The sequence below is a fragment of the Aspergillus melleus genome, assembly GCF_016097325.1.
Source record: "Aspergillus melleus strain CBS 546.65 chromosome Unknown contig2, whole genome shotgun sequence".
NCBI lineage: Eukaryota > Fungi > Ascomycota > Eurotiomycetes > Eurotiales > Aspergillaceae > Aspergillus > Aspergillus melleus.
Window position 1 is genome coordinate 571,153 of NW_025763371.1, and position 18,548 is coordinate 589,700.

The 18,548-nt window shown below is 52.6% G+C and overlaps 10 protein-coding genes across 12 annotated transcripts; 5 read left to right on the plus strand and 5 right to left on the minus strand.

Annotated features, from left to right (window-relative positions):
- Positions 1-29: 29 nt before the first annotated feature.
- On the minus strand, positions 30-1,022 carry LDX57_003050 (uncharacterized protein; the record flags this gene model as incomplete). The annotated part of the gene is made up of 3 exons (XM_046084686.1): positions 30-131; positions 191-811; positions 906-1,022. 3 exons carry the CDS (start codon positions 1,020-1,022, stop codon positions 30-32), a joined length of 840 nt encoding a protein of 279 aa, XP_045940649.1.
- A 707-nt stretch (positions 1,023-1,729) lies between these two features.
- Positions 1,730-3,268, plus strand: LDX57_003051 (flavin monoamine oxidase family protein; the record flags this gene model as incomplete). The annotated part of the gene is made up of 4 exons (XM_046084687.1): positions 1,730-2,047; positions 2,098-2,398; positions 2,469-2,733; positions 2,785-3,268. 4 exons carry the CDS (start codon positions 1,730-1,732, stop codon positions 3,266-3,268), a joined length of 1,368 nt encoding a protein of 455 aa, XP_045940650.1.
- Positions 3,269-3,438: 170 nt separating this feature from the next.
- Positions 3,439-5,472, minus strand: LDX57_003052. 3 transcript variants are annotated; one of them, XM_046084688.1, is made up of 5 exons: positions 5,131-5,472; positions 4,903-5,074; positions 4,624-4,853; positions 4,154-4,568; positions 3,439-4,101 (listed from the first exon to the last, which is right to left on the minus strand). In XM_046084688.1, the coding sequence occupies exons 1-5, from the start codon at positions 5,168-5,170 to the stop codon at positions 3,615-3,617; spliced, it is 1,344 nt and encodes a 447-aa protein (XP_045940651.1). In that variant the 5' UTR covers positions 5,171-5,472; the 3' UTR covers positions 3,439-3,614. The 3 variants fall into 3 exon arrangements, with proteins under 3 accessions (XP_045940651.1, XP_045940652.1, XP_045940653.1); XM_046084690.1 differs by having other exon boundaries at positions 4,154-4,853; XM_046084689.1 differs by lacking the exons at positions 4,903-5,074; positions 5,131-5,472 and having other exon boundaries at positions 4,154-4,525.
- Positions 5,473-6,712: 1,240 nt separating this feature from the next.
- Positions 6,713-7,744, minus strand: LDX57_003053 (histidine phosphatase family protein; the record flags this gene model as incomplete). The annotated part of the gene is made up of 4 exons (XM_046084691.1): positions 6,713-6,978; positions 7,034-7,193; positions 7,284-7,628; positions 7,709-7,744. 4 exons carry the CDS (start codon positions 7,742-7,744, stop codon positions 6,713-6,715), a joined length of 807 nt encoding a protein of 268 aa, XP_045940654.1.
- A 714-nt stretch (positions 7,745-8,458) lies between these two features.
- On the plus strand, positions 8,459-9,837 carry LDB19_1 (Endocytosis regulator; the record flags this gene model as incomplete). Its single annotated transcript, XM_046084692.1, has 1 exon — positions 8,459-9,837. The coding sequence occupies exon 1, from the start codon at positions 8,635-8,637 to the stop codon at positions 9,835-9,837; it is 1,203 nt and encodes a 400-aa protein (XP_045940655.1). The 5' UTR covers positions 8,459-8,634.
- Positions 9,838-10,443: 606 nt separating this feature from the next.
- LDX57_003055 (uncharacterized protein) lies at positions 10,444-11,039 on the plus strand (the record flags this gene model as incomplete). Its single annotated transcript, XM_046084693.1, has 3 exons — positions 10,444-10,545; positions 10,628-10,903; positions 10,959-11,039. The coding sequence occupies 3 exons, from the start codon at positions 10,444-10,446 to the stop codon at positions 11,037-11,039; spliced, it is 459 nt and encodes a 152-aa protein (XP_045940656.1).
- Positions 11,040-11,397: 358 nt separating this feature from the next.
- LDX57_003056 (uncharacterized protein) lies at positions 11,398-12,506 on the plus strand (the record flags this gene model as incomplete). Its single annotated transcript, XM_046084694.1, has 2 exons — positions 11,398-11,484; positions 11,541-12,506. The coding sequence occupies 2 exons, from the start codon at positions 11,398-11,400 to the stop codon at positions 12,504-12,506; spliced, it is 1,053 nt and encodes a 350-aa protein (XP_045940657.1).
- Positions 12,507-12,536: 30 nt separating this feature from the next.
- Positions 12,537-12,848, plus strand: LDX57_003057 (uncharacterized protein; the record flags this gene model as incomplete). The annotated part of the gene is made up of 1 exon (XM_046084695.1): positions 12,537-12,848. One exon carries the CDS (start codon positions 12,537-12,539, stop codon positions 12,846-12,848), a length of 312 nt encoding a protein of 103 aa, XP_045940658.1.
- Positions 12,849-13,545: 697 nt separating this feature from the next.
- On the minus strand, positions 13,546-16,632 carry LDX57_003058 (WD40 repeat domain-containing protein; the record flags this gene model as incomplete). Its single annotated transcript, XM_046084696.1, has 5 exons — positions 13,546-15,261; positions 15,317-15,875; positions 15,951-16,117; positions 16,191-16,342; positions 16,416-16,632. The coding sequence occupies 5 exons, from the start codon at positions 16,630-16,632 to the stop codon at positions 13,546-13,548; spliced, it is 2,811 nt and encodes a 936-aa protein (XP_045940659.1).
- Positions 16,633-17,191: 559 nt separating this feature from the next.
- LDX57_003059 (2-oxo-4-hydroxy-4-carboxy-5-ureidoimidazoline decarboxylase) lies at positions 17,192-18,016 on the minus strand (the record flags this gene model as incomplete). Its single annotated transcript, XM_046084697.1, has 3 exons — positions 17,498-18,016; positions 17,327-17,426; positions 17,192-17,251 (listed from the first exon to the last, which is right to left on the minus strand). The coding sequence occupies exons 1-3, from the start codon at positions 17,899-17,901 to the stop codon at positions 17,192-17,194; spliced, it is 564 nt and encodes a 187-aa protein (XP_045940660.1). The 5' UTR covers positions 17,902-18,016.
- Between the last annotated feature and the right edge of the window lie 532 nt (positions 18,017-18,548).

Here is an 18,548-nt window from a genome sequence, read left to right on the forward strand (position 1 = left end):
TGACAATGCCAAGCTAAACTCCTGCCAGCTCAGGACTGGAAATTCATGTTGTATCCCCCCGTCTTGGGGTCCTGCGTAAATCTAAAGTTATCCGTGGACAACCCGAACGGCTTGAGGATCCCGTTGCCCAGCTATAAATGCGATTAGCAACCCCTACATAGCACCGCGATATCTCAGAAAGAAAGCTCACATCTTTAAGCTTCCCCATCATATCCGCCATCTCGGTTTCCCGTGCCTTGTTGATCTTCTCGGGAAGCTCGCGCAGAGCCCGCTGAACAACCCGCTTATCCTCCGGAGGGAGGTTATCCAGACTATTCAATAGCTTATAGTCTTCCTCGGCTCCTTGGAGATTGCCCCATCCGCCGAGTTGAGATTTGGCCCGCGCGCGTCGCATCAGCGCCTTCGCTCGGATCCGCATCACATCCTGTTTCCGTTTATCTTGGTCTTGCAGGCGTTGTAGCTCCTTCTGCTCTTCCTCCTCGTCGCCGGTTATCTCCACGACCTCGTCGGTCGGCTGGTGGCCCGAGGTCTTCTTCTTTGTGCCTTTTGTTGTGTCTGTCGTGGACGACGGCGGGACCACTCTATCCAAACAGTCGATACACGCAGTCGCAGCGTCCACTGATGCCTTCCAATCCTCAAGCTTCAGGTAACATGCCGCCATGTTACTTCGGAGAACGGCGACTTCGTAGTCAAGATAGCTGGGACAGGAGGCCAAGGCACGGTCGTAGCAAGAGATCGCTTGGTCGTAGGAGGCGGCCGTAAAGAGTTGATTCGCTTCGGCTTTGATGGAATGGGATTCTTTGATCAGCTCCTGTTGTCGCAGATCGTATTAGCATGGGTTGGGCAGGAAAGCAACGCGTCAATGGACACGCCATGAGCGAGAAGAGATTCTGGACTGAACTCACGGCTTCCTCCTCGGCGGGGAACCGCGCATCGTGAAAGACATCCTCATCCTCCTCGTCGCTGTCATTTCCAGCCTTTGTCGGGCGCTCTTTTCCATCGGGTGTCTGGTTGCCACTCATTATGATTGTTGTTCACGGTCCCGATGAACTTGGTGGAAGAGGGGAACTGCTCGGAGTCGGGGAGAAAAGCCGGCCGACCGCCGACCGACCGAATCGGGGAAAGACTGCCATCAACTTGAGCTTTCCGCTCTGCCAGGATTCGGTCTGCCAAGGACATGTACGACATGAGCTTTGATGAGATTAGTGGCAGTTTAGCTTCTAAGCTCATTGTCATTGCTGATGCTTATGGTGATCCCGATAGGTAGCACAAAGCTGAACCCCGCTCTCACTCTAGTCCAGCTGACTATTCTACAGGTCAACCCGGAGGGACTATCAGTTTCTGGAGTTTTGTCGAGCTCTACGATCAATAAAACCGAAGAACCTTCATTGATCAAACGAAGCAGTGAGGGCGAGAACTTCTCGTCTTGGCGAAAATGCAACGGCTTCAACTCATCCGAAAAAGGAAACTTTATGAGAGCCCCGGGTACTGACCGGCCGAATGATAATACACCTGCACCTCATGGCTGTATACGGCAAGTATATGACGAGTATATCGCAAATGTACAACAGACTCGCATATTGTTCCCATCTCGTATAGCCAGAAAAGCGAGTTGACGGTCGCATTCTCATAGCTGCGCCAATATAAAGTCTTCTCCCACACGACAGCATGATCGAGATTCCAGATCAACCCCTTCTATGCTCCCTGAAAGAGCCCATTTAAGCCTAGTATGTTCGACGTAGTTATCATCGGCGCCGGTCTCAGCGGCCTACAAGCCGCACGCACGGCCCAACAGTCCGGACTATCAGTTGCTGTCGTCGAAGCCCGCGATGGCGTCGGCGGCAAAGTCTGGAGTGTCCCTCTGGCCTCCGGTCGAGGAGTAGCCGACCTGGGAGCAGCCTGGGTGAATGAGAAGAAGCAGCCTCGGATATGGTCCTACGCAAAGCAGTTGAACCTGGCAACCCAAGCACAGCCTCTAACAGGGCGTGCGGTGATGCAGCTGAACGAGAATGGCCGCATTGAATACCCCTTTGGAATCACCCCTGATGTATGTGACAGTCAACGCAAGGCCGAAGTGCAGTCACTCACTGGTCATAGTTCACACCCGATGAGAAAAGAAACCTCGAGTATATACGGGACTACGTCCAGGCCGAAACGCTGAAGTCGGGTCTACCTTGCAGCGAAGACGACAATCTCAGTCTAGACCAATACGTCCGGAACTTGGGCGCGCTGCCCAAAACCCTCCAGATGGTCAACTTATGGTCCAAGGCGATGCACGGCGTGAAGTCGACACAGCAGTCGGCCGCGTTCTTCATCGACTATTGTCGACGGAACACAGGGCTTCTGGCAGTCCGCGCGGATGATGAAACGGGTGGTAATTATCTTCGCTTTCATGACGGTTAGTGCAGCAGCCCTTGTATCCTTTCTTATCTGAAACCTTTCCAATGGAAGGCTCACTTTCCGTATAGGGGCGCAGTCCATCGCACACGGCCTAGCACGCTTAGTCGGCTCCAGCCACATCCACCTCAGCAGCCCAGTGCTCAGCATCGAGGACCACAAAACACACATCAGCGTGACCACAACAACAGGCCGGACATTCATTGGCAAGAAGTGCATTCTCTCCATTCCAAGCACCATGTACCGAGAACTGAACATCTCACCGGCCCTCCCGACCCCAGTGCAGACCGTCAGCCAAGCCACCTGCCTAGGAAACTACAACAAAGTGATCGTATGGTACGACAAGCCCTGGTGGCGGGAACTAGGCTACAGCTGATTCTTCATGAGCTATACAGGCGGCCCCCTTACTCTCGGACGAGATACCAGCGTCGTCGAGAAACGGCTGTTCGCGTTGACCTGCTTCGTGCAGGGCGATCGCGGTCCGGAGTGGACCAAGCAACCTCAACATGAGCGACGAGCTGCCGTTCTGCATCACCTGGCAAATATCTTCAATATGGGACGGCACTCGGAAGTGCATCGACCCATCGAGATCTTCGAGCAAATCTGGAAACATGAGGAGTTTAGTCGGGGCGCTTTGGTACCGATAACCGCTCTGGGCCATCTCATAGAGTACGCGGCCGTTTCCGGCAAGCCGGTGGGAAATCTGCATTTCGTGGGTACGGAACATGCCCGCGAGTGGAAGGGTTACATGGAAGGCGCCTTATGTTCGGGCGAGACGGGGGGATGGGAGGTCGCGGAGTCTCTGAAAGAAGGCAATCCGACCGAGTTTGTAAGCCAATTCACCTGTTCGAGGATATTAGCATATTATTGAATGATATGCACATTCTGAGCCAACCTCGGTCATCTGCGGAGGAGGGCTCAACATCAGATGAGGTCACAGATGGACGGCCAGATTGACCAGGCGATGGTACTCTAAAGAATATCGAGAACAACCCTAATCGATGATTTTCATCTAGAACAGGAATAAACAGGTAGGTCAATAACCAATCATAACCGACATAATTCTCATTCTAAGGTACATACATGGATGACATCAATGAACAACACAAACATGCTAGGCTCAATTTGCTGACAGGAAAATAATTCAAAACTCTCCGTTAAATAAGAATTCTTCAAACACCCTGATGCATATTGATGCAGAGACAAGTTAGCAAGACCTACATGACAAATAATCGTGACTCAGGAAGCAAGGCAGGCCATGTATCACCATCATCCGCCGTCCATATTCGTTCCAGCAGCGCGATTGCCTTCAAGATATTAGAGAAACCGTTCAGACGATACTGGTTCTCTAAGAATTGCTTGAAGAAGAGTTGATGCTCGGGGGTGCAGCTTTCCGACGCTGCAATAAACGATGGCCATACAAGGGTATGCTGGCCTGGAGCGTCATCTGGAAGTGATTGAAGGGTATCTATGAAGCGTCCGATGCGCTCCACATGTCGTTGGCTTCGGCGTCCCAGCATGGCTCGCTGTAAGTAGATGTCATATGCTTGCTGCCGAAGACCCACAATAAGATCAAACGTCGATAGGTGATCGGGATGCAAGCCGGAGTTGAAGTATAAGCAGTCGAAGCTTTTCTGGGCAGAGGACAGGATTGTCTGCACCCCGGCCTTTTGACTGAGTAATGGCGCTGCGTAGACTCGCATTCTGTCCAGTTAGCGAACGTGATTTGGGCATTAGAATAGAGAACAAAACTCACTTGCGAATCTGACGCATGAGAAACCTCGTCAACTCGCCATCTCCAAGACCGGCTTCCCCTCCGACTGCCTCGAGCGCAGACTGCAACATGTAGAAAAGGATGGGAAAATCGGAGGATCCGTTGACCATAACACCCACCAGGAGAACTATGATCGCGAGGAAGATCGAGTGTCTTGTCTGCAAGTCACAATCCCTGAAAAGGCTCCTGCTTTGGAGTCCCGAGATGACTTTTGCATACAGTCTATCAGGTCGATGATCGCGTTGGCGGCCGCCTTTTTCGCAAATGTGAAAGGCCGACACGGCGGACACGGCATCCATCACCATCTCGTCGGCGCAGGCAAATGGGAGAATAAAACATCGCCATCCATTGTAGCTGTCATCCATGACCACCATTTGGGGTGCAATATAGTTAGAGACTTGAGCGGTTACCATCTGCTGTTTCTCAGGTGGACGCGGGGTATCAGAGCTTACAGTACGTGAGCAGGTATTCACTCCGTGGCGCCACCAAGTCAAGCCCATCCATAAGAGGAAACACGTATGCTGTCTCAATGGCGGCAAGGGCGTCCGTAGGGTAGTGGTCTGTTAGCCCCGTGTGTGTGTCGAGGAGAGTAAGATAGCTGTCAGGGTCTGCTGGCGTGGTGGATGAGGTCGCGCAAGAGACATGCTGAGTATCTTGGGACTGCGCTGAAAACTTGCTGTATCTTCTCCCGTGAGCTTTGCATCAACCTGAAGTATGGCAGGGCAACATACAATCCATCAGTCCTATCACCGCGGCGTCGAATACTACCTCGCGTGCTGACCTCTTCGCGGAATCGGTATCGAACGCCAAAACCACTACAGACGATTCCTTTGGACGTACATTTGGTGCACTGCGGTTCTGTACGATCGCAGTTGATTCGTCGCTGCGAGCATTCGTAGCAACCTATCCTCAGCGGTCAGAATCCCTGCCGTAAGCCATCCCGTGCATGGCATGCATACCTTTGACTTTCGGAACGTGAGGACGCTTTCGACGAGGCATATTGTGGGGTGAAGGTGATGCGTGCTCAACAATTTCCTCTCTGCCCTCGATTTGTTGAGAATTGAGCGAATGTTGTGCCAATAGTCTGGATTCCTGATGGACGGTCGACAGCGGGGAGGATCAGTACCTATGCAAGGCCGGGGAAGCACCCGGTCACGGGAGTCGGCTGCCTGAGCCGATCTCGTCGGGTATGCCTGCCTTGTCATGCGAGGGGTTTCTGAAGAGTTCCGAAGAACCCGCGAGAACTTTGGCGATTCAGTTGACCTTGATTTGGTTGATGGACTCCCACAGATAAGATGCCGAATGCTCCCGAGTTCTCAATAATCGCAAACTGACGCCGGCCGAGGATCCGATCCCTGCCATCAACCCCGCCATGGATACTAATCGTGGCATATTTTGATCCCACATATTTCACATCGCCACTATAATTGTTGCCACAAACATGTCACACTGCGTCATTGATACTCAGGTGATTTGAGCTCTAGTGATGGCATGCAAATTGTCTCAAGAAACCGGCTTGCTCCTCGCCTACACTATAGTCCTGCCACCCCAACTAAGTGCCGGTGGCAGCCGGAGACTGAAGCCGCGTTCCACCGCCAGGGCTTGTGGCGTCTAATCAAGACGGAATGGATTGAAATTTTTCTCTTGCACTGATATAGGAACGCCCAGCTCTATGATAGCACCTTAAAGGCTATATGGGGTCAGACCCCTGCGGAAATCAAGGTCTTAGCGGGGCCTGCTGCCTAAGAAGAGCTATGCTGAGCGCTGATCTTGTCAAGCCAAAGGGACCAGAGTCATCCTTGGAGCCACTGATATCGGATGAAGTACCCGAGGAGGTATGACTCAGCCCCTGAAGATATAACGTATTTCACTACCGAGCGCCGCACCACCACCGAGCGCCGCACCCTGTATCCCATACTAAATCATCATTTTTGACCTCCAATATCTCAACCGAATCTTATATACTATACTTTATATTATAATGTTAGGATTTAACAATATATACAACTCTAATATTTGAATATTATAGGGTATATACTTACATAGCTTGAAGTACAATTTATTACGCTGTATTTTTATGTAATTTATTCTAAACTGATATTACTATTTCTAGGCTAGCTTATATGTATCGAAAATGGAGACATATATTCTATATATCTATATATAGCCTATCTCAGTATCTGACTACAATATAGCCTACAGTGGTTGAGATATTGGAGGTTAAAAATTATGATTTAGTATGGGATACAGGGTGCGGCGCTCGGTGGTGGTGCGGCGCTCGGTAGTGAAATACGTTACTAAATATCAGTAGGTGATATTTGCAGATAGGGTATCTTGGCATCTATGCCGTTCAAAATAGACGAATAACAGCTAGGCCCCGAAACAATTCAACGAGTAATATTATAATAATGGTTCAATTCCATGCCCAAAATGCCTAGTAGCGACTGCCTCTGTGGTAACCCTTTTAGAACCCCGCCGAGATGGAAACAATTTTCGCTCTAACCTCCGCCTCCGCCACCCTCCGGACCCAACATCTAACTATCAATCTTGATTTATATAGACAACTTCATCTATACATCCGTCCTTCGACACAGTGCCTCTATCCTCAGCACTCAGTAAATAGCCCTGTCGTCCCCATTCCTGCAGAGCCATAACATACAAACCGACCTGCTCTTCAGCCGGCACGGGATCCGTTTTGCCCCTTCGGCGACGGGACTCGCCGGTCTCAACGAAGGAGACATCATCCACACCACTGGTCTTCGGCTCAAGCACATACGTCCGGTACTCGGCATTGGACCACCCGGTTCCTATAATGTGATACCAGTCAGCAGAAACCTTTCAGTTCAAGGGCCACATACAGACCTTCATGTGTATAACTGTCTTCCCAGTCTTCCGTCAGGAAATGCAAAAACGCGCCGTGACTGACGACCACGATTTCCTTCTCCGGCCGTTGATTCAACCATTGTCGGACCGCTCGAGCTCGGTCTTCAATGCTCTCGGTGACAGGTTTATACCGACCAGTCTGTTGGGTGGACCGGTCAGGTTAAAATAACGTAGATTTCCCGGAACAGCATGCAGCACCACTGCAGGGGGAGGATAGCGTATTACTCACCTTACTGGTCCATCCCTCATGAACAAAACTCCAATCAATAGAAACGTCCCAATTGCGGGCCCTAGCTTTTAGTTCCTCGACTTCGCTCCCCACATCACAGGGGAAATCGCTGATCTCCTGCAAGTCCGGCAGGAGCACCAACTGCCGTGCAGGCTGGCTATGGGATACCGGCTTAAACCCCTCGGCGGCTGTCAAGATGGCACGAGATAGAGGGGAAGAAACCACGAGCTCGACATTGTCATGGTTAGGGAAGTCTTGCCTCAGTCGGAGGCACTGGCCCCGGCCGGTTTCTGTCAGGAGCGGGTCGATTAAGGACCAATACGCGTGGCCGAGATTATGAACGCCCTGGACTTGGTTATAAACCGGTCACGGGAGACAGACCGGAGGGGGAGGAAAGGGGAGTGATGGGCTGGAGGTGATCGCACCTCGGCGTGTCGGACTAGGTGGATTATCGGGGACATTGTGTCCTGTTCACTTTCTGTGTTGGTTGGTGCCAGAACAGGCCTTTTAATAGGCCTGTAGATGTATGAATTCTGACACCCACTGATAGGGTCTGGCAAGAACAGGAGGGAGGGACTGACGATGGAAGAGGACACAAATCTGATATGGGGAGTTTGTAGTGGATTGGAGCCTTCTGGTGCCCCGCTCTCCGGGGGCCATAACGGTCCCTGTTTGGGTCAGGGCACATTAATCATTATAGGTTGACCTAGATTGTTAGGCACTGTTCCGTAGAAAGTACGGCGTACTTCGACCACTTGATAGTCGTCCATGTGGCATGTACTCCCTCCCCCACTGCGAGAGCCCTAGCGATAAACAGAGAATACCTAAAGGGGCAAATAGCGGGCCCATACCAACCCCAAGCGAATTAACTCTCGGAAAGCCGGGAGGAACCCACATCCAAAGCTTAATTCCCCGGCTTGGCTGCCTGTTTGGGCGCTTGGCGGATCGGCTTCAGGTAATCGAAGCTGACGCGAGGTACTCCCTCCTAGTCATCTTGCAACCACACAGAATTGAGACATCATGAGTCGATATTTGTTCAGACTTTTCAATATTCCCGGTCCTGGAAGACGGCTCGCAAGACGAGAGCTGCCTCTAACTCGTCGCCATCGAGTATCAGCACGGCACCAGAATACAGATCTCGCGGTTTGGCTCCAACCTATCAATCGTTTCGGGGGCAGGCTATTTGGGATAAAAGGAAAAGGAAAAGGAAGAATTCCAAACCCTTGTGGATCGTGGGCCTTTATTCCTGGGGCTCCCTCAACTCAGACGGACCTCCACGAAATACAACTCATATGTGACGCTATACACCATATATCCAGTCCTTGACCGGCCACACCGAGACTAGAACGTCATGGAAATCCAAGATGTGCAGTTGACAGCTCCAGCTACTCAGTTCATCCTAGTGGAGTCTCGAGGGGAATCCTACGCTCCCCCTATCATGGGATCAGTGACCATCACAGTACCATCGCCTGACGCCCAATCCCTAGAAGCCTGCACCGTCAGTATAGCGCTCACACGAGCCGTGGGATTCAAGACACACCGACCCTCCTCAACCGAGAAAAACGACCTTCTACTCCAAAAGATCCTACGAAGACGGTCCATCCGAAAACGGTCCAGTGCTTTCCATGAGCCCGCAGTGTGCGCCAATATAGAGACCCTAACGCAGTGCAATCTCTGGCATGCCCCTGAGAAAATCGAACACAACCACGATCATGGCACCACGGACTTGCACTTCGCTTTTGCAATCCCGATCCCTCATAGCCTCCCAGCCTCGACAGACACCATGCTCGGGAAACTCTCTTATGCGATCAAAGCCAGCGCCCGTTCGGCCTCGGGGAGGTCAATAGATACGATACGACCGATTCGGATCCAGCGGTGTCTTGTTCCGCAACATATTGAGACGGCTCATCACTCGCGAAACTTTGCCGGCGAAGAATTCGCGACGGAGCTGCGGATTACGCCGCGGGAATCGGTGGACCAAGGTATCAAGACTGCCTATTCTGCGGAATTAGTCGCCTATGGAACCATCACGGAAGGGGTACGGAAGACGGAGGTGAAACATGCTGTGATCAAGGAGCTCAAGTGGATGGTTGAAGAGACAGTCAAGGGGCCGTGTCCTTCGAGTCAGGAGGAGTGCTGTCAGAGTCAGCATATACGCCAGCTTTGCGAAGGGAAGCGAAAGGGGAATTGGAAACCGATGGGTCATTCACCAGGGATGACAGAGAAGGGAGATAGGATCGAGATTCTATTCGACGTCAGCATACCCAGGAGTGCGGGCGCGACAGACGAGCTGGAACCCTGCGAAGAAGCCGCCGGGCTCAGCGTCAACCATCGACTGCGATTGGATATAGTCACCGGGGAGGATACCTTTGATCAGGCGACAGGGAGGCTGGTGGATCGTCGACCTCGGAAGAAATCTTTTGTTTCGTTCTTTGCGCTCCCAGTGCTGGAATTTGCTTCGAGAGAGGATGCCACAAGTGGTTCTTTCTCTGTAAGCAACCTGCCAAACTATACAGATTCAGTCAAGCCTCCTAATTACGAAGTGATGGAATAAGAGTATGCCTTGTGGATATATAAATACCTTTTATGGGCATGTACTGTACATACTCCCCGGCTACATATGCTAATGAACATTAACTCTATTGGCCATTCCACTGTTCCCTCGCCGATTCCTTTTCTTGAAGATGAAAGGAGGAGACTAGAATAAATTGACAGAAAAGTGCCAGAGTGGGAAAACAGGAAACAAGGAGAACGTAGTGCTGCTGCCTTGTCAAGGCCAAGGCCATTCCTAGGCAGTGAATGTAGGAAAGTAATGAAAACCTCTGTTGTTTACTACCACCTATAAGAGAGCTCGACGAAATCCAGATGCTCAACGAACTATCCAATCGCATGAGAAGTTCCAATTATGATCCCGAAAACTGCCGCTCTCTATCAATATCAGTGAATAGTGGTCTGTTTGCCAGGTTTTTACATGGAAATCAATCCAAGATCAAGGCTATGTAGTACAGCAAGAAAATTTTCCACTCCCCTCCAATCCCTTACAAAAAGCCTTGCCAGCGGGAACTCCTACCCAGATCGTCCATCTACGAGTGTATCTACTCTACTCTACCCAATCTCGCACGATAGCCATATGCAGATCTTCTCCAGATATACCATCAAAATGGCAAACAAGGAACAATCCATGCTCGCAGGTGTACAGAGCCTCGACAACGAAAAGCGTATCCGGATTCTCGGCATCATCGACAAACTACGCGAGCTTGGAGTCAGCGAGAGCGTCTCCCTTCCCTAGGTAAGAGCCGGGTCATTTCCCGTCAACTCAATCTCTCTCACTAACGACCGCAAAGCTCGTCGTTGTCGGGGATCAATCGAGTGGAAAGTCCTCGCTGCTTGAAGGATTGACTGATTTGTCTTTCCCCATCGACAGCGATCTGTGCACGCGCTTCGCCACGCAGATAGTTCTCAGACGGGCGCCCGGAAATGAGGCCAAAGTCAAAGTGACCATCATCCCTGGGCCGACGGCACAAGCGGATGAGAAGTTGAAAGAACAGCTGCAGGGCTTTTCGCGGGAGCTTGAGACAGAGTCGTTTGGTCCTACAGAGTTCGCACAGATCTTCGATGAAGTAAGGATAAGTCTCGTTCCTACTGCTTGCTCTGGGCGTGAGCTGATCGGCTTAGGCTGCTCAACAAATGGGTCTCCCTGGGCCAAACAACAAAGACCTGGAGAACCTGGAGAAACGGTTCTCAGATGCATCTTGAAGATCGAACTTTCCGGGCCTGATCAACAGCATCTCAGCGTCGTCGATGTTCCTGGTCTATTCCATAGTGAGAGGCAAATTCAAACGATAAGTCAATGATATCTGCTGACTATGTTAGATCCCACAAAGTACCAGACCAAGGAAGATAGTGATATAATTCGTGGGTTGACCCAAAACTATATCACCGACAAAAGAACGATCATACTGTAAGAGCTTCCATAGACTCCGTAAATGATGCAGGTAGACTAACCCCAGGTCTAGCGCTGTGCTGGATGCAAAAAATAACCTTGCAAACCAAGAAGTGTACGTTATGCCTTCCGCCCAGAGCTTTTGCTAGTTCTGACAGGAATAGGTTCTCGATGGCTCGCGCGGCAGACCCCCAAGGTGCTCGAACCGTTGGTATAATCACCAAGTGCGACACCCTCGAACGGGGCGACGAAGAAGGAGTAAGCAATTGAGACCTTTCCTGGAAGAGAAGATCAGTAGTAACAGATACGTACAGGTCCTCCGAATTGCCCGGAATGAGATCGAAAAGCTGCGCCATGGCTGGTTCGCCGTCAAGAACCGCTCTACAAAGGATATCCACGATGGAGTCACAATCGTTCAACGTCACATCCAAGAGAAAATCTTCTTTGCCTCCAAGGCGCCCTGGACCGAGCTGAGCAAAGATCGAGTGGGTATCGGGAAATTGAGAGACTTCCTGGGCAATTTGCTCTATGATCATATCCGAGGCGAATTTCCTTCCATGGTCAAAGAAATCGAAGAGCTCACTCGACGCACCAAAAGCGAGCTTGAACTGTTGAGACCGTCCCGACAGACCCCTACAGACCAAAGAAAAGTCCTGATGCACATTGCGTCGAAGTACCAAGCGGAAGTGACGAAGGCGTTGAGCGGGAACTATGCCCAAGGCCTGCCACCCAGAAGCATGCTCAAACTTCGATTGCGCATTCGTCAGCTCAATGAAGCGTTGGCTCATGTCATGACTTTTTACGGGCATGCGACGGCATTCCGAACGGTTGAAGATGCAATCGATGAGGAATTTCCTCAGACCTACGATAACGCTGAGAGCATTTATAATTGGATTCGTAAACGGTATTGTGACTCGCGAGGCGTGGAACTCCCTGGCACCGTCAACCCGGTTGTTCTCGAAGGTATGTTCCGTGAGCAGTCTGCTCCATGGAAGAGAATCGCTTCAGCCTACTTGGAAAGAGCAATAAGTATCGTCAAGGGGTTCAACGATCAGATCTTCGATGATCTCATCAGCGAATATGAGCTGAGAAGGCTGCTGGGATCGCGCCTCGAGGGCCGTGAAAGCTCGGCGTTTGAGCGCGCGAGTGAATACCTCCAGGAGATTCTCAAAGACGAAAGAGAGGGTATCTTGCAAACCGTGAACCACTATTTTGCGGAGACCCTTTCTTCAATCCGAGAACAGCGAGTACGCAGCAGACTCCAATCCATGGATTTTTAAGATGGCTCATGGGCTGACGTCAGCGATATCATGAATCGCGTTCATCTCAGCAACGAAGACCAAGCCGTTTTTGACATCCATGACATCCTAAAGGCCTACTATAAGGTAGCCTTGAAGCGTTTCTCTGATAATGTCATCCTTCAGGTCACGGAGCGCTACTTGCTGGGTTCTAAAGGACCTGTGAGAATTCTATCTCCTGAACTGATCAGCGAGCTTTCAGACGTCGAGTTGGCAGACATTGCAAGCGAAAATTTCGCTACAGCCAGTCTCAGATTCGAGCTACAGACTCGTGCCGACAGACTCCGGCGTGCTTTGGAGATGGCGAACCAGGCCGGGTTTTAGTCCGAGGGAGTTGGAGGGTTGGGTCATGGTGGTTGAACCTGAAGGCAGTCCCAAGACTTCTGTTTCCTTTCTTTCCCGTGTGTAGACCACGAAGCTTTCTAGATTGCTCCTTCTGATTTTGGGCGGTCTCGTCCCGGCCGTCTGCTGTTCACGCTCTGCCACACGGAAGTATTTGTTTGCCTCTATTTTGATTTTGATTTCTGTTTGCACGAAAGTATTAGGTCAATTGATTCTTCTCCTTGCCGCAAGTTCATGCCGTAGAACCCACATACCAAGTAAAATAGTAGGCGCGACGCAAGTAGCAAGTAAAGATACCCAAACGCCCAGACCCGGTGGAGCATTCAGACATCTGGGCTATGCAAAACCCTCTAGGCTACGACATTTCCCCCAATCTTTTAAGCTCGCCACGCCCTGAATTGTCAAAACCACCATATCATCATTAAATTCATACTATACATGTCTAGGTAATTACAATCCGTTCCTCGTCATCTTATCTTCATACAACCCAACTTCGTATGGACGCATCCCAATGCAGATATGAATAGAAACATGGAAACGAACGGTATGCACAAAACTCGAACTCGAACTCCAATGAATGATGAATCGATATTGGACAGAAGGCAAAGTAGAAAAGGAGGAAAACAGTGAAAGGTGGGAAATGACCATGTCGTCCCGAATATATACCTCCCATGAAAAGTTAACTGATGGACTGAGAACAACGCACGCAGATCAGTTTCTGTTTGCCGTTGCGTCCCTTCGTAGCGCGGAAGTTAGTGCCCTGGCAAGTATCGCATCGGAGGACATCCCCCTCCTCGGGCTCGCCGTGGGACGACGCATAGTCACTGCTCAGGGCACTCGCGGTGCTGATTTTGCGGTGCGACGCGGAAAGCCGATTCGGACTGAGCAGACTCGGTGGCCTTCGTTGTTGAGCGGCCAGCGCGTCCTGCGTGATTCGGTTATAGAAGGCATAGCTGTGGTCGCCCTGCAGCCATAACGGGTTATCCTTGTCTCGACCCTGGGCAATCATCGACGCCGCGGACGCCGGTAACTTGGGCTCGTCCGCCCTGGCCGCGCCGTTGGCCCCTCCGGTAGCGTCGGCGCTGGTCCGAGCACTTTCCACGGAGGTTGAGGTTCTGCGGTCCATGCTGGACTTGTAAGCCGAGGGCGGCGGCGAGGTGGTGAATCCCGAGCGCGAATCGGCACCGGGTCTGGGGCTGGACAGGCGCGACATGTCGGCGAACCGGTGCGGAGACGGCGTGCGCGTTCGCGTGCCCTGCCGGGAGCCTTCGCGGTGATGGCCGATCACGGAATTGCGCCAGGCGATGATGCGCTCTGATGGAGTCTTGTGCGAGGACTCCTTCCCGATCGACGACGCAATACTATGCCGGGCCGAGTTGGTGCGCCGCAGCAGCCGTCGCGAGATGGTGGAATGCGTATCCCAAGTGTCGTAGCGGCGTTTGTCGTAGGCACAGTCCTGTCGCAAGATCTTGATCTGCCCCGAATAATCCGCCACGACGATGATGTTCCCGTCGGGATGGGTAGACCGCGAGAGATACGTCGGGGATTCCTGGGCCAGTCTGCTAGCGGCCGAGTTGCGATTACTGCGTCCATTTTCTTTGCCCGCGGCCTCGGCCTGGTTGACCAGCGTCACCGGCGGCGGGTTGCAGATGTCATAGATCGGATCCTCCGAGAATCCGAGGGTCTGCTTGACCTTGGCCGGCGCCATCACGGCCGCTGTCACCATCGCAGATTGCGTCTCGAGGACTTCCACGGCGCGCTTGTCGGCCGACACCTTGTCCGACGGACCAGTCGGCCACAGATACGCCCGGCGGTCTTCACTGCCACAAATGACGTGCTTTCCGTCGTCACTGAACGAGGCCCGGATCTGACTGCAAGTGTTCTCGTTGCCGCGAAACTTGGCCTCGAGGGTGCGGTCGCGGAAGTTGTAGAGCCGGATACGCGAGTCGTTGCTGGTGATGAGCAGCTTCACCTCGCCGTGAGCATCGCTGCCGGGGACGCTCATCGTGTCGATTCCGGTGATTTTACTGCCCTTGGCGTTGCGGCCCCGGGCCGAGCGGACGTGGATCTGCGCGATGGCCTTGAGGCCGTCGGTCTCGTAGATGTTGCACATGCCATTGAGGCAGCCGGCGATCGAATGTCGCCCATCCGGCGTGAAGGCGACCGAGGTGACCATGTCCGGCGCCGTCGCGACGAAGGCCACGCTTTTGTCGGGAATGCTCCATAGGCGCAACTTGGTGTCGAGGGATCCCGCCAAAAAGAAGCGGTCGTCGCGCGGGTGGAACTGGATCGAGGTGACGAAATCACTGTGCTGGAAGCAGCAGAGGCATTCTGGCCGGGTGACGTGCCAAAGCCGAACGGTCTTGTCCATCGACGAGGAGAGAAGGAAGTTGTTCTAGCGGGGGGTTAGAACTGCAAGTTGTTCAGCAACAGCAGGCGGGTTCTCGTACCTTGCTCCAACTCAGGTCCAGTACACTGCCTGTGTGCCCCTCGTACACCTGGATCGGCTTCTGTTTAAACACAGGAGCCTTCAGCGGGGGCGGCTCGTCATCGTCATGGCTGTCGTCGCCTTCGGCGTCGAATTCACGCCGATCCTCGGGCGACGCGATCACGGCCCAGACGCGGACTTTGCCATCCTGACCGGCGGCCGCGAGATACCTGCCGTCATTGGAGAAGACCAATGCCCACACGGCCTTCCCCGCGGTCTTGCCGATCAGCGTGCCCGTCGTAGAGGCGGGCGCATCCTTGTCCGAGAGAGCCGAGTCGTCGTCGGCCCCTTCTAGCTGCTGCGCCACGAAGACCCGGTTGAAGGTCTTTTCTTTCTTATAGTGAGCGCGGACACGGATGTATTTAGGCGGACGAGGGAATCGAGGAAAGAAACCGATCGGTTGCGCGGCGGTGTCGGCGTCCATTCGAGCAGTATCCGGTTCCGACGCATCGTCCTCCTCCTCGAGGTATTGGCCCTTCTTCTTGCCCCCGATTATGCGACTGAGGAAGGAGACACCTTTTCTGCGGGGGTGCGGGAAGTCACAAATCAGTCAGCCTGGATTGAAATCCTCGGAATCGGGTCGTCAGGCGACTTACTTCTTATCCTTGCCGGATTTCTGGGGTAGCACCGTGTCTCCCCGGGTTGGACCCTGTTCGACAGGGCTGGCATGGTCGGGGCTGCCGCGGACCTCCGCCTCATAGGACGCTCTGCCGAGTAATTTCAGGGGAATTGACCTGTGGGTATTGGTGCGCTTGATGATATGCTATGATCGCGACCCGTCAGTGGACGGTCAGGATAGATGATGTCATACCAAGGAGGGGGGGGATTCGGCGTACTTGGGACAGGGGATCGATGGCGCTGGCGTCGGCGCTGGTCTCGTAAACGGTCGGCGACGAGGCCGAATTCCTCCCGTTGACCGGTCGAGAATTCCTCCGCGCATCTTGCGGATTCCCACTGGAGGCGGACGCGATGTCCGACGGTAACGAGCCTATCCCGAGAATCACAAAATTAACACCGAACGGGCGACCGTTGAGACACGTGGGGTAGGACGGAGCACGTACCGATGGGGAACGACTGCGAGGTTCGCAAAAAGCCGGGTTTCCCGGAACCGGGACTGTGGTCGTCCTTGGGATTGACGGGGGTAGCGGCATCGTCGCCGTTGACGGGAATGGAAGGCGAAGTCGCAAAGCTGGTGACGATCGCAGGGACGATCGAGGCGCGCGATCCGGACGCCTCTCGGGTCTCAGTCTCCTTGGGCGCTCGCAAACCCTCCGCCATGGTCCAGTCGACGCGCAGGACGGCGCATGTGGGAGGGAGAGCGAGAGAGTAATCCGAAGGCCGAGTTGAAGGGTGGGAAGAGAGAAAGGCAGAAAGTAATGAAAGGGATAGGAGATGAAGGGGGAGAAGGGAAAAAAAAAAAGAAAAGGAAAAGGACGGGCGAAGAACAGGAAAAGTCAGGGAAAAAAAGGACGATCCGGAGAAGAGGCAAAGCAGGCGATTTGATTTGATTCGATTTGATTATGGAGACTCGGAGATAATCAGAGAAGAGAAAATCAGAAAAGATGACATCAATTAGAGGGACTTTTGACCCTCATCACTAATTATAATCGGATGATTGTCGGTTTCAAATGCCCCCGTCGAACGATCCTTCGTCCGTCTCTTAATTAACCATCTTCTACCGGAGTAATCCCACGCTATCCTTTACCGAATTCAGCATTTTTGTGGTTTTCCCCGACGGACTACCTGGTCCTGATCGAGTTTAATATGATATTCCGTCATCAAGATAGTAGTAGTATATCGAACTTCGCGGAAGTGGAAGAGTAGCCAGCAGATCCGCTCACATCCGCGACGAATTCTCCAACTTCCGCGCGCGATCTTTGCCAATATCGCACATTGCCTACGTCAAGATCAAACAAGGTCAACTCCACCGACTCTGACGAAGTATATCAAGAATGCAATGATAACCCCTTACCTGGATAATCTCCTCGACTTCCCGGTCGGCATCCGCGCGATCGATCCTCCGGCGCATCTCCGGCATGATCTCCTCTCGACTTCGCCCGTTGACAAAGGTTCTACATCGAAAGGTGCAAGTTAGTCCCCTACACTCCGTCGTTCGTCGTCCCTTCGTAGCTAGTCCACCTACACGAATCTCAGACCCGGGAACTTCTCCTCGTACTCGGCGTTCAAGTGCGCCAGCTTCTCCGCCAGTTCCTCCGTCCCCGCGTTTAAGCGGGCCTGTTCCTGCTTGCTCAGTTCGCTCAGATGCTCGGCCGGAGCCGCCTTGGGTCGTCCCAGTCGCGGATGGGATCCCAGGATGCCCAGCAGGACGGATCGGTCGGTGGGGGAGTTGGCGGCCGAGAGGGCGGACATCCGACCCCCGACGGCGTCAATCAGGCGGGCATAGGACGAGAAGGACTGGTTGGCCAGGACGGGGGCCATTAATGTGTGCAGCTCGGGCGAGGGTTCGAAAAGAGTGTCCAGCACCCGGAATCGCTCTGCCTCGGGGAGCGAGGGGAGCGAGGCGATAGGAGGGAGACCGGACGACATGACGGAGGTGGTGGGGGATAGGCAGTGGGATAGAGGGGTGTTAAGATGAGTAGTGAAGAAGACGTCCTCCTAGATCAAGGTACCTCATGACTCCTATATAGTAGTAGTAGTTCGATAGGCATTGGATAGGAGCATCGGGAGTCGCCGAGGACGGAGCGGAGACCTCCCCGTCGCAACTCGCCAGCGTCAGTAGATGTCATCGCATTGCAGTCTGTCATACAGTTCTAGGTCGGTTTTCTTCCAGGTACACCGTATGCACTGTCAGGAGTAAATGCTGCTTGGAATAGTTCAGAGCAGACAATGGATTACATAAGCTGTATATAGAAGTCCTGGGTATAACTATGAGAGTCTAGGGATCAATAAGAAATCCAGAATATCAGATCAGATTCTTCTTTCTGGCCAAGACATAAGAAAAGAAATCTACTCCGTAGTTAAACAGTAAACTATTGAGCAGAGAAAAGAAAAAACAAAAAAAAAAAGGAACGTGGAGCCGGAGTCTAAAGGCGAACAGACCCGCACCAGCCAGAGGGACCCCTGAAACCGACACCGACGGAATTCAACTCCTGAGAAAGAATTCAATCATGATCAATTGCAATCGGCCTGATTGATCTCATTGCACCGCTTGCTCTTTAGGGTCCGCTCTGGGG